The 13,006-nt window shown below is 56.8% G+C and overlaps 1 protein-coding gene across 1 annotated transcript in view; it reads left to right on the top strand.

The window, feature by feature from the left end:
• The window catches only part of MIER2 (mesoderm induction early response 1, family member 2), a 27,094-nt gene extending 18,216 nt beyond the window's left edge, over positions 1 to 8,878 (top strand). Inside the window, exons 4-14 of the mRNA XM_006898031.1 lie at positions 2,325 to 2,450; positions 3,040 to 3,157; positions 3,973 to 4,061; positions 4,280 to 4,349; positions 5,544 to 5,695; positions 5,818 to 5,899; positions 6,210 to 6,304; positions 6,700 to 6,824; positions 7,431 to 7,558; positions 8,118 to 8,499; positions 8,857 to 8,878. Coding sequence (XP_006898093.1) covers positions 2,325 to 2,450; positions 3,040 to 3,157; positions 3,973 to 4,061; positions 4,280 to 4,349; positions 5,544 to 5,695; positions 5,818 to 5,899; positions 6,210 to 6,304; positions 6,700 to 6,824; positions 7,431 to 7,558; positions 8,118 to 8,499; positions 8,857 to 8,878 — 1,389 coding nt within the window. The remainder of the gene's footprint in view (positions 1 to 2,324; positions 2,451 to 3,039; positions 3,158 to 3,972; positions 4,062 to 4,279; positions 4,350 to 5,543; positions 5,696 to 5,817; positions 5,900 to 6,209; positions 6,305 to 6,699; positions 6,825 to 7,430; positions 7,559 to 8,117; positions 8,500 to 8,856) is intronic.
• Positions 8,879 to 13,006: the final 4,128 nt, after the last annotated feature.

Raw genomic sequence — 13,006 nt, forward strand, 5'->3', positions numbered from 1 at the left:
TGTGCGCTGTTAGCCCCGTGTTTCCCCCTTCCCCAGGTGTGCACTGTTAGCCTCGTATTTCCCCCTTCCCCAGGTGTGCGCTGTTAGCCCCGTGTCCCCCTTCCCCAGGTGTGCGCTGTTAGCCCCGTGTCCCCCTTCCCCAGGTGTGCGCTGTTAGCCTCGTGTCCTCCTTCCTCAGGTGTGCACTGTTAGCTCCGTATTCTCCTTCATCAGGTGTGCATTGTTAGCTCCGTGTCCCCCTCCCTCGGGTATGCACTGTTAGCCCTGTGTCCCCCTCCCTCAGATGTGCACTGTTGGACCAATAACTACCCTTTTGGTTATGAATGGTTCACATAGCAGATGTCTTCTGTGGTGTGGACTGTCCTTAGTGATCCGAGGTAGGATATTCTTGAGTGAAGGTGGTGTTCCTTAGCTGAGTGGGTGGTGGTGTGGGGCTCACCCTGGTCCATGCTGGTGTCCTGTGCTGCTTTCACACTCAGGGCTCAGCAGCTGGAGTGCATAAGTGTAACTGAGCTGGAGGAGAGATGTAGCCAGCAGCTGTGGGGGGATTGTGGAGTCTTTGAGAGAATGGAGGGTGGCTTAATTGCAGTGAGGAGTAAGCCCTGAGCTGGGGTGATTGTCTGTGGACTGGAGCCCCCAGGGTGAGGGAGGATTTGGGACTGAGAGGAGATACTGCTCATCTCCTTAGCATACAAGAGAATGTCCAGGAGGTGGGTGTTGGACCATGGCCCTAGGTTGTGATGGCCAGGGGCCTTGGTCCTGGGAGCAGCGAAGGTCTTGGGGCTCTTTCATCATTTCTTTTTTTTTTATGGTGTGTGTGTGTGTGTGTACCGTCAAGTCAGATCTGACTGGTACAGAAGGAGATTGTCCCTCCTTCCCCGGCAGAGCATCTGGTGGATTCTAACCGTGCACCTCTGGGATTGTAGTTGCAGCTCCTTGCCACTAGGCCACCAGAGCTCCCCGGAGATTTTTCTTTCATCATTTCTAATGAGGAGTGGTCTCGTGTGTCTATGCTGCCACGATGTGTCATTCACAGCCTCTTCCTCACTCACTGCATGGTCAGAATTAAGGTGTGTGTCCTTTCTCTATACCTGTTCAGTCTGTGTGCTGAGCAGATCATTGATGAAGCTGGATTCGGTGAAGAAAAATCTGGCATCAGGATAGGAGGAAGACTCATTCATAAATAGCCTGTCTTATGCAGATGACACAATCTTGCTTGCTGAAAGTGAGGAGGACTTGTAGTGCTTGCTGCAGAGGATGAAAGTCTACAGCTTTCAATGTAGATGACATCTCAACATCAAGAAGACAAACATCCTCAACATTGGGCCAGTAGGCAGTATATTGATAGAGAAAAGATTGAAATTGTCTAATTTCATTTTACTTGGGTCCATATTCAACACCTTTTGTGAAGAAATCAAGAGATGCATTGCTTTGGAAAAGTCTGCAGTCAGGAGTCTTTCCAGATTACTGAGGAGCAATGATGTCAGTTTGAAGACTTAAGGTGTGCCTGATTCAGCGATGGTTTTTCCATTCACTTGTTATTCATCTGAGAGCTGGACAGTGTAAAAGGCTGCCTTCGAGCTGTAGTGGTAAAAAAGACCATTGAATATTCCAAGGATTGCAAAGAACAGACAAGTCTTGGAGAAAGTGCATCCAGAGTGCTTCGTGGAGACAAAAATGACAACGCTTCATCTCTCATTCTTTATTGTTTGAGCATCCTGCTAGGAGAGACTGTTCCTTGGAAAGAGACATCATGTTTGGAAAGGGTCGACAAAAGAGAGGAAGACCTTTGACTGGACGTTGACAAGGTGACTGCAGCAGTGGGCTCAAGCCAGAGATGCTGAGAGTGGTGCAGGGTAGGACAGGGTTCAGATCCGTTGTTCACAGGGTCACTGTGAGTTGTATTCAACTCGACAGCATCATCACCATCTCACTCACAGTCATCTCATTCAACTCCTTTCCTGTTTAGCTAGATGGTGGTTTTGCCCGGTGATCCCTTCTGGACTGAGTGGGACTAGCCATGTCTTGGTTACTGAGCCACCTCGCATTCCTGGAGTCAGCACTCACAGGCTGAGCCGGCCCGTTTCTGAAGCAGGCTGTGTGGGTGGCCTGTCTAGGCCCCTTGCTCACTGACGGGTATTGGCTGAGGGGACCACCAGTGTCTCCTGTTGGGGTTTGTGACGAGAGTCTGGGCTGGAGGCTGGTTGGAGGTGAGGCTGCCACATGGCATCATTGTGGGCTATGACAGTATGGGTTTGGACAGAAAGAAGGGGTGCATATAACCCCAAACAATACTTGACGGAGCCCTTGCCTCCCCTCCCCAGAGCAACGACATGCCTCTTGATGAGCTACTGGCCCTCTATGGCTATGAGGCCTCAGACCCCATCTCAGAACAGGAGAGTGAGGGGACCGACAGTGCACCCCCACTCCTGGACATGACCCTAGACAAGGTGAGGGGGATCTTGGATAAGAGACAGCCAGCAGGTGGGGCTGGGCTGCTGGAAAGCCACCACAGTGGGAGTTCATCCTGCATGGTGTTTCTTTGGTGGTCACCCCCCAGAGGATCCTGCCCTGGACCTGCCCTCCAGCAGGCCTCACCCTCCAGCACCCACCTTCCAGCTGTCCCCACTTACTCCCCAGCAGGTCCGGGCCTGGGCCCACCCTGCAGCAGGCCCCACCCACCTTGGCCCACCCTCTAACAGACCCCGCCCTGGGCCTACCCACCAGCCCACCCCACCCTGAGCCCAACCTGATTTCCAGTTCCCAGGCTCGCCCTAGCTCTCCCCTCAGTGAATCTAGTTCACAGATTAAGTCCTGCCATTCCCCTCGTTTCTTCTCCTGACTCCACCTTCTACTCTACCCTAGTCTCTACCCCATCACTTCCAACCTTCCACCCTGCATGGGGGCCCTGAGGGGGCCACAGAGCGCCTCCTTCTGACAGGTCCCCCAGGCATGTCTTGAGAGCATTGTTTGTCATCCTTGTTTGTGCTGTTTTCAGACTTTAACGTATTCTAACTTTTTTTTTTTTTTCATTAAAAGGAGCAGATAGCTAAAGATTTGCTTTCTGGAGAAGAGGAGACTCAGTCATCTGCAGATGACCTCATGCCATCCGTGACCTCCCATACAGCCACAGCTTTGTTCCCCAGCCAGAGTGCGTGTCCATGTCCTTGTCCGCCGCCTGGGTGACCTCAGCCTGAGGGGTGGGACACCTAGCCACTGAGGAGAAAGTTCCCACTTGACCCTGGTTGTAGAACTTCCAGAAGGAGAAGGGCTTCTTGTAGGGCAGGGGTAGGGCTGTAGGATCCTCAAAAGGGAGAGGAACTCTGTGGCCCTCTCAGTGCCCTCTACTCACTGACTCTGCTCTCCCAGAAGAGAAGGGACCCTGGATCTCCCGGAGGAAAGAGGATGGTGGGCCTCAGAGGAGAGGGGACTGTGGGTCTCAGAGGAGAAGGGGGCCTGGGTTTCAGAGGAAAGAGGACTATGTGTCTCCCTAAGTAGAGGGAACTGTGAGTCTCCCAGAGGAGAAGGGACCATGGATCTCAGAGGAGAGGGGGCTGTGTATCTCCCAGAGGAGAGGGGGCCCTGGGTCTCAGAGGAAAGGGGACCATGGGCCTCAGAGGAGAGGGGGCCCTGGGTCTCCCTGAGGAGGGAGATTTTGGCTCTCAAAGGAGGGGGCTGTGTCCTCTCCAAGGCAGTGTGATGGAAGTCTGTGTCAGAGGAGAGATCCCAAGCTTATGTATACACAGTTTTTCAGTTAGAAAGTTCTGGAACTTGGGAAGGGCCCCTGTCAGAGTGTGATCAGGTAGATTGAGTGGGGTTGGGATGTGAGTCCCCAGTGGCGTTAGGAGGGATTGTGACCCTGAGAAGGGAAGATCTGTGTGATGAGGGCCCAGGCATCCACTACAGGCATTTGGGGGGCCTTGCCTCAGCCTTCTTTGTGCCATCCCTTCCTGACCTCCCCTCTCCCTAAAGCCCGATTCCTGGCTGGTGGAGACAAAGAACCTGGCTCTTCGGCCTCCGACACCGAGGAGGACTCTCTTCCCGCCAACAAATGTAAGAAGGTGCGTGGCCAGGGGATCTCCAGCCCTTGGTCCTGAGAGCTGAACGCTGAGCTCCCACCACTGTTGTGGCTTCTCCATGGGATGCAGGGCAGCTTTGAGATCTGCCCGGGGCTGTCCTGGGTTGGGTGTCCTTTGGCCAGACTGCCCACCTGAAGTGACTGGTCACAATGCACCTGCTGGCATGACCTCCATTCTGGCCCTCGGCTTTATGTCCACAGGAGATCATGGTGGGGCCTCAGTTCCAAGCTGACCTCAGCAGCCTGCATGCGAGCCGACATAGCGAGAAGAGTAAGTGGTCTGGATCCCTGGCCACCACAGGGCAGTGTCCTTGCCAGTGTGCTGCCCAGAATGTCCATCTCACCTTCATTCCTGCAGCTTGTTCTTGTAGCCATGAACTTTTGAACGTACCACGTCTCTGCTGTCTGTCCTTTGTGGAGGGCTCAGGTGTCCATCTGTCTGTCTCTGTGCAGCGTCTCTTCTCAGAGATGCTGTGAGTGCATTTTTGTCTGGTTGTCTTGCTGGATCTGTATAGTGTAGTTTTTGTGTTTTCCTGGGCGAAGTGCCCAGCCACCTTTGTTTTTGTTTCTTTATCTGCTTCTGGGATGAATCACCCTCCCATGGGCTCTGGACCCTTGCTTGTCTCCGTTTCTCCCAAACTTTCACTCTCCTGACCCCGTTGTTTCCTGTCTGGCTTGTTCTTGAACTTCCCTGGCAGCTCTCAAGTGGGAATGCTGCTTCCTGTCTTGTGTAGGTCCCAGTCCTTATCTCCTTGCTGTCTGCCGTTAGCTTCTCCTTCATGTGACTGTCAGGGCCTAGTTTGTGGGCTGTCTCTCATCTCCCCAAGTCCAGATATCGCCCACTTCTGCGCTGATTGGTTGACGTGCCTGGGTGGTGGCTATGGAGTTTGGGGGTGGCCCTGCCAGTGCCTGTCCTGCCCTGTCCATGGGGCCACATTGTTGGCCATGTCCCAAGAGGCACACAAGCAGAACTCCCCAGCTAGCCTGCTTTCTGGGTGTTATGTGCCTGAGGCTGGACTCAGGACCAGCTGGCCAGGTGCTGCTATCTGCACAGAAAGAGGCCACCTTGCATCCTGCTCTGGGTGGTGCTTCCTGGAGGTGACAGATTTGTGGCGATGTCACATAGCAAGTCAGTCACCCTCCTAACACCATGCGTCCCAGGTCCCTTCCATGGACCTGTCCTTCAGCTCACATTCTGTGTTGAGCGTTGGAGGATGCAGTGGAGTACAGGTGGGTGGACATGGTGGGGCACAGGGTGGATGTGGTGGGGCTGAGGTGGGTGTGGTGGGGCCCGAGGAGGACATGGTGGGACCAGGGAGGATGTGGTGAGCTGTAGGCCAGCTGCTGGCTAGGGCTGGAGCTGGAAGTGTGTAAAATGCCTGTCCTGCACCAGCAGGCTTTGTGGTCAGCAGGAGGGAGCATGTGGCTGGCCACAGTGTAACCTTTCTCACGTCTCTCCTCACAGTCTGTGAGAATGAGGACCAGCTGCTCTGGGACCCCCACATTCTGCCTGAGAGGGAAGTGGAGGAGTTTCTGTACCGAGCCGTCACACGGAGGTGGGACGAGGCGGCTGGACCCCAGCTGCCGGACGGAGAGACAGTGAAGGACAGCGAGCAGGTGGGAGACATGGGCTGGGTGGCCACCTGGCACAGAGCCCATTTGGTGTGGGCCCTCTGAGCCCCGCGTCCTTGCTGGGGTGGGGTGGGCTGGTAGGCGCACAGCAGTGACTGTCCCCCCAGGCGCTGTATGAGCTGGTGCGCTGCAGCTTCAACGCCGAGGAGGCTCTGCGGAGACTGCGCTTCAACGTCAAGGTGGTCCGAGGTGGGCGCCGCCTGACCCCACCCGACCCAGCCCTCGCCCTGCCCCATGCCATGTTCCCTGAGATTTCACACACTGGCCTCCCCAACCTGCCCTGGGTTGACCCTTCTGTGCTGACCCCCTGCACTGACCTCTCCATGCTGACTATCCTTTGCTGATCCCTCCATGTTGACTGCCCTGCGCTGACCGCCCTGTGCTGATCCCTCCATGCTGACTGCCCTGTGTATTGACCTTTCCATCTTGACTGCCTCATGCGGACCCCTCCATGCTGACTGCCCCTTGCTGACCACCTGTGCTGACTGCTTCATTGCAGACGGGTTCTGTGCCTGGAGTGAGGAGGAGTGCAGGAACTTCGAGCATGGCTTCCGTGTGCATGGAAAGAATTTCCACCTGATTCAGGCCAACAAGGTGAGGCAGGCATGCTGAGAAGGAGTCCCCCGCCAGGACAGTGGGCACAGCTGAGGGGTGAGGGTAGAGGTCGCGGGGATTCCTACCAGGACAGTAGAAAGGGGATGAGAGAGGTTCCTAGCCAGGATTGTTGAGGGGAGGTGAGAAGGTCTAGTAGGGGAGCCAAGATGGGGTTCCAGCCAGGACAGTGGCTTGGATGAGTGGCTATTCACGCCAGGACAGCTTATGTGGGGGATGGGAGGGGCTGGGGGGGAAGGGGGGTTCTCAGCCAGGACACGGGGGACAGTGGAGGGGCAGAAGGCATGTGGCTTGGGCTCATTGTGGTTCCAGCCCATATAGCAAGGAGTGAGGCAGAGTGTGGGGTCTGGCTAAGTGACAGTGGCTTCTGTCTGTAGGTGCGCACGCGGTCAGTGGGTGAATGTGTGGAGTACTACTACCTGTGGAAGAAGTCCGAGCGCTTCGACTACTTCACCCAGCAGACCCGTCTGGGCCGGAGGAAGTGCGTCCCATCTGGAAACACGTGAGTGTAGCCTGGTCTGCCCCCTGTTCACCTCTGCCCCCCCGCCTGCCGTCCACCCACTGTCCCCCACCTGCCACCCACCCACTGTCCTCCCACCCCTCACCACTCACCCAGACTGCCCCCTATCCACCCCCATTACTTAGCCAGACTGCCTGCCACCCACCCACTGCCCACCACTCACCCACTGCTCCCTCCCAGCCCTCACCACTCACCCAGACAGCCCACCCACTGCTTCCTACCCACCCATTGCCACTAACCAAGACTGTCCCCCCACCTGCTCACCTACCCACTGCCCCCATCCATTCCTCCACCTGCTCACTTATTCACTGCTCCCCATCCACTGCCCCTACCCACTGTCTGCTACCAGTTGCCCACCTCCTGCCCACACTCACTGCCCCTACCCACTCCCCCTGTTGCATAGTTCCGGCCCCCTAGCCCCGCATGGCCCCCCTCAAACCACATCACCCCGAACTCTTCTCTAGATTTTGCATATCCCTGCACCCTTGAACGAGCCCTCCTCCTCCTCCCCTGTACCCGTTGCTTCCTAGACACTGACCCACACTTCAGCCCCTCGTGGCTGCCTCTCACGGCACCTCTTCTCAACAGGGACATGGACCAGGACTTGGATGGGGGTGACCCCGATGGCTCCAGTCGCCCCCACTCCTCACCACCCCTGCCATCCACTACCAGTGGCCTGGTCCCTGAGCAGGGTGCCCTGCGAGAACTGTGTGCAGGTGAGCACGCCCACCCCACTCAGCTGTGCCCTCCCCACTCAGCTGTGTCCCTGTCCCATGTGTGTCTCCCCACTCAGCTGTGTCCCTGTCCCATGTGTGTCTCCCCACTCAGCTCTGCCCTCACCAACTCAGCTGTGTCCCTTGTCCCATGTGTGTCTCCCCACTCAGCTGTGTCTCTGTCCCATTGTTTGTGTCCCTACTGTATAGCCCCCAACTTAGCTGTATGCCCCCAACCATGTGTCCCCCACTAAGCTCTATCCCTCCCCCACCCATGTTCCCCTGTAGCCATGTCCCTCCTGGTCCCACTATGTCCCTCTATTCAGCTCTTCCCCGCCCCCCACGTGTACCCCACTTTGCTGTACTCTTCTCCCCCTGCATGTACTCTCACTCTGCTGTACTGCTCCCCTACCTGTTGTGTGTCCTCCAGCTGTCTGTCCTGGGTTGTGTCACCTGCACTGGCTTTGTAACATTTCTTCTCCCCACCTCGCTGTGTGTCATCCCTAGCTGTGCGCTAGCCTCAGGGCTCTGGCCTAGCCCTCACCTGCTTGTCTTCCTGCAGAGCCCCTGAGTGATGGTGCCCCCCGAGGTCTCGTTGGCCTTGAGGAGCCAGGCACAGATGGCATCCAGATCTCAGAGCCTGGGTCCTGTCCCTTCCTGCCCCGGCAGCCCCGGCCCCTGGCTGACCCAGCCTTCTACCCCCCGGCCTCAGCTTCCCCAGAGCCCAGCACCCACCCAAGACTGGCTGTGGACTTGGCCCTGCCTGGGGCGCTCCCAGAGGGGCTGCCCCTTCTCTCGAGCCACGTGGCTTTGGATGAGGACCCTGCGCGGATGGCCTTGTCAGTTGCTGAGTTCGGACTCATTGGCATCGGGGATGTGAACCCCTTTCTGGCCACCCGCCCAGCGTGCCCAGCACCTGGACTGCACACGGAGCCCCTGTCACAGTGAGTGCCTCCCGTGTCCCTAAGCCCCATGCTCCCACCTCCATGTCTTACCACCCCCCATGGACCTTAATTCCTGCCCCCCCCCTTGGACCCTCACGCCTTGTCTCCCGTGGACCCTCACCCCCGTCTCCCGTGGACCTTCTGTCTCCCATGGACCCTCTGTCCTCCATGGACCCTCACCCTCTGCCCCCCCGTGGACCCTCGCCCCTCATGGACCCTCTTTCCTCCATGGACCCTCGCCCCCTATCCCCTGTGGACCTTCTGTCTTCCATGGACCCTCTGTTCTCCGTGGACCCTCACCTTCTATCCCCCATGGACCCTGTCCTCCGTGGACTCCTCACTCTGGTCTCTCTGCAGCTGTAACGTGATGACCTGTTGATCACCGATGCCAAGTGGCTCTTTTCGCCTAGAACCTCTGGACTGGACCTGGCCACCTGGCCTGCTGCTGTCCATCTTCCTGATTCCTCCTCTGACCTCTGCTTCAGGGCAAGTCGGGGATGGTGAGGGCAGAGGGCTGCGGCCACAGCCTGGACCCCGGCTGCCTGGTGTTGTCCCCACTCCTGGTCGCCTCCTCAGACTCTGCCGGGGCCTCCGTCAGCAGAGGACCAGTCTGCCCAGGGGGGACAGTGCAGCCACCAGCAGCCTCACGGGCACCTTGGCCAGCTGTCTGCTGCACGGCCACGGGGGCCGTGGGAATCAGTGGGCAGCTGCTGCTCAGTGCCAAACCGTGGGGCATGGAGCCATAGACCTCGTTGGCCGGCCCCTCCCGCCTGGTCTCCACTTCAGGAAAAGCCGCACTTTACCCCTCCCCTCAGCCCTGCCTTGGGGTCCCTCAGCAGGCTCATCAGAGGCTGTGGGGCTTCACCTCCTTCCCTCTGCCTCAGCCCTGCCACCCTGAGGGGCCAGCTAGCCCCTGGGTCTGCTTTCTGTTGGACATCCCCATAAGAAGCTGGGGTCTTCGTTCTCCCTTTCTGCCCCTGATTCTATTTATGTTTCTGTTCACACATTGTGGGGTGTTGCAGGTGGCCGCCCAGCCTCCAGGGTCGTCAGGGGTTTCTGTTCGAGGTCATCGGACTAGACCCCCCAGGGCCACACTGTGAAGTGACGACTGCCTTGACTCCCACTTTTATTTATTAAACTTGATTTGAAGTCCAGCAGTGCCTCGTGTGGACCTATGGGCGGGGACAACGGGATCTCTGGTTCAGGCTGTTGACAAAGGCATGTGGGGAGGAATGGGGTGCTGTGCAGAGAGCACCCCTAGGTGCAGGCAGGGAAGCCTGATCAAAGTGTCCAGTGAGGTCAGGCAGGGTGTCTGGGGTCCTGGAACAAACAACTCAGGAACAGGGCAGAAGGGTCAGCAGGGAATGGGGGAGATTGACCTGGCCTATGAGGTGTGTGGGGCCAGGGTCTCCCTCCAGCCCCACGAGACATTGGGTGGAGCAAGTCTCAAAGCTGTTGCTCACTGTGGGGACACCCTGACCTGAGCTTGCTCACCTTCCACTTTAAAGACCACTCCTCGCAGGACGGACTTGGAATTAATTGGTCATCCATCATCCCATTAGGGCTTGTTGAGGTGCTTGGACCCGTGATCTTTCTGTTTTGATTTTCCTGAAGTTCAGGTTTAATATTGTTCAGGAGTTAGTTGCACCTCCAACTTGAAGGCACATGGCTCCATGGGAGAAAAGGGGGCACTGTCCTGCCATGTGGTTTGCAGCCGCTAGAGGGCCACCTGAGTCCATTTACAGCCCATCACAGGTGTGGCCATCCTCGGGGTCCACACTCAGAGTCACTGCTGTCCATGTCTGGTCAGTCGCAGCCAGTACAGCCATTCTAGTCTCATCCTCACAAGTTCACTTTGGGGCGTTGCCCTCTAGTGCTGGAGTGAGGGGGCTTCAGGATGTCCTGTCTTAGTGGCATTCAGAAATGGGGATTGTCATGGGTTGGGTTGGAAAGGGAGGAAGTGCCTGCAGGCACATTCCTCCCAGTGTTGAGGGTACCTGTTCTGGAGCTAGCCCTGCCTGCCTACTGCTTGCTGTCCACTTACTGTGTGGTTTGACCCCAGTGTGTTGGTGCCTGAGTGGGAGTGTGTGGTTTGTGCAATGGGCCCGAGGTTCACTCTCATCTGGCACTCCTGGCCTTGCATGACAATGGGACAGGGGAGGGGGAATGGGGTCATTCTGGATTGGATGTCCAGACCATCCCAAAGGTGCAGGTGAGAGGAGAGGTTCATCCTGGGTCTGGGATTGGCCTTCAGGACTCCCTGCAGGCCCCCAGCGGTCTGGGCTCCACCTCAGCATGGCCTGATGGACCTCACACATCGTGTGCACCCCCTTCCCATTCCCCAGCAGCCCTCTGACTCCTTTCTAACCGGCTCCTAACCCTAATCCTCAATGCCTCACAGGCTCAGGTTATTAATCCTATGCTGCCTGGGTTTGTGTGCTAACCCTAATCCTTGACCCGTGGGTGGGGCAAGACATTGCTGTTTTGCTATTTAAACTCTCTCTGGCCTCATCCGGTGCCCTGGAACGGGTTGGGGTGGGGAGAACCGCTCCTCTTTAAATTCTCATCCCCTCACAGCCCTGCCCACATGTAGTTGTATCCCAGGAGTCGTAGCTAAACCTCCAGTTGCCTTTTAGAAGCAGGAAATCTCACAGGAGGAGATTGTCCATCCTGCAGAGTTAACTGGTGGGTTCGAATCACTTGTCTTTGTGTTGGCAGCACGACTCATCATAAGCTGCCAGGACCTGCCTGTAGCTGCCAGTCAGGATCTCCACACCCCATGACAGGGTTGCACTTTGTCACCGTGAGGGTGGGAGGGATTCGATAACAGTGATAACGAAGTGAGTATGTAAGCACCTAACCCCAGACCAACCTGTGTTCAGCTCACAGGGTAGAGAACTGGCCCATGGGGCTAAATATGGAAGCAGCCAGCTACATCCTCCTTCCGGGATCGTCTTGACCTGTAGGTTCCCGCCTAGAGTGTAACCACCAGGCCACAGGAGTCTTCCCAATCCCTGCAGGTGTCCTCACCTGGAAAGGGGTGGGAAGGAATGAGTGCACTGACACCACGCCCTTGCCCTGTGAGTGGCAAAGGCAGGAACCAATGGGCAGAATTTGCCCACCTGCGAGTGGGTGGGGAGGTGGATTAGTCTTGTAGAACCTGAGACTTGGCTCTTTGGGGCAAAGAGGAGAAAAACTTGGGAGGAAAAAAAAGTAGATTCTAAAGTGCGTCCGTGGGGATCTTGTAACGGAGCGAGTCCCCAAAAAGATCACTGAGCCAATTAGCCGAATTAACGAAGTTTATTTCGAGTTCGAACCCGGGCTCCCGTGTGCTGACACAGCAGCATCCGGCCGAGAGCCCCGAATTGATGTCTGCCCCTCCTTTTATACCTCTGCTACTCCCCTGCCCAACCATACACGCCATGCATGATTGGCCACCCACAGTAGTTGGGGTATTTGTCCACCTTCAGTTGGCTAGCCATAGCTCAGGGTAACAGTTTGGAAACCTATTTGAATCTTATCGGTTACTTCAGATACAGGAATGCGGAAAACTCCTTGTGCTCTTACAGAGAAGAATTCCACTTTATGGCAGTTGATCAATCAGGGTGGGATTTACCACAGGTGGGGTTTTTTTTGTTAAAAAAACCACTCAAGCGGGTGGGGTGGGGTTAACTGTACTTTACCAGAAACTGAGTTTCTGGTAACTAACTGGTCCTTTCAGGTCTGGGGCGAGCTGCCCTAAGATCTTGGGCTGTGTGATTGGAAAAGGGGGGAATTCGGATGCGCTCCCCACGCTCCTTGTTTTTTATACCGCAGGCGCGAGCCCAGAATCAGTCAGGGCCTTGCCATTTCTTGTCATAACTGCGAGCACCTTTGTGGGTGATGTTGTTGGGGACACGGAGGCATCCACCCAGTGACATCCTGTCTCTTGCTTTTGCCGCGCGGAGACAGGGTCGTCCACAGCCTCTGTGGCTTCCCCGTAAGCCTCTCTCAAGCCTCTCGAAGCAAGTGTCCTTGAGCGCAGAGGAACACCGGCTTTAGGATTACTGGGAGGGGCCTTCTATACAGTGACCTTGAGACTGACCGCTGAAATGTGTCTTAGGGCAGGGCTCCTGGGCGTCAGGGCATCTTCTGCCGGGCCTCCAGCCTGGGTGCCCTCGGCTCCCCCAGTGGCACAGCAGCGGGCACTGCCGGTCTCTTGGCGCCTGCGGGAGTGGCCTTCGGTCCTTGGGCTTCTGTAAATGGTCCTCACCCCGGGTACAGGCCCAGCTTTTCATTAAAGCAGCGGTCGCAGGGCCCAGGTTCTGAGGCTGTTTTCAGGCACTTCCGGATTTCAGGTGTGTAGCGTGGAGCACCACCCTCACATCCCAGGAGGAAGTCGGGGTTCAGAGAGGGCAAGGGGACAGGTGCTGCCTGAGCCCGGCTGCACCTCGCCCTGCAGGTTTGCCCTCCTCTCCTCTTCACCCTCCCGCCCAAACCTGGGCGCACGGTGGACCCTGGAGCTCTG

Source organism: Elephantulus edwardii, unplaced genomic scaffold (genome assembly GCF_000299155.1).
Source record: "Elephantulus edwardii isolate Elephantulus edwardi_28Jun2011 unplaced genomic scaffold, EleEdw1.0 scaffold00217, whole genome shotgun sequence".
Lineage (NCBI taxonomy): Eukaryota > Metazoa > Chordata > Mammalia > Macroscelidea > Macroscelididae > Elephantulus > Elephantulus edwardii.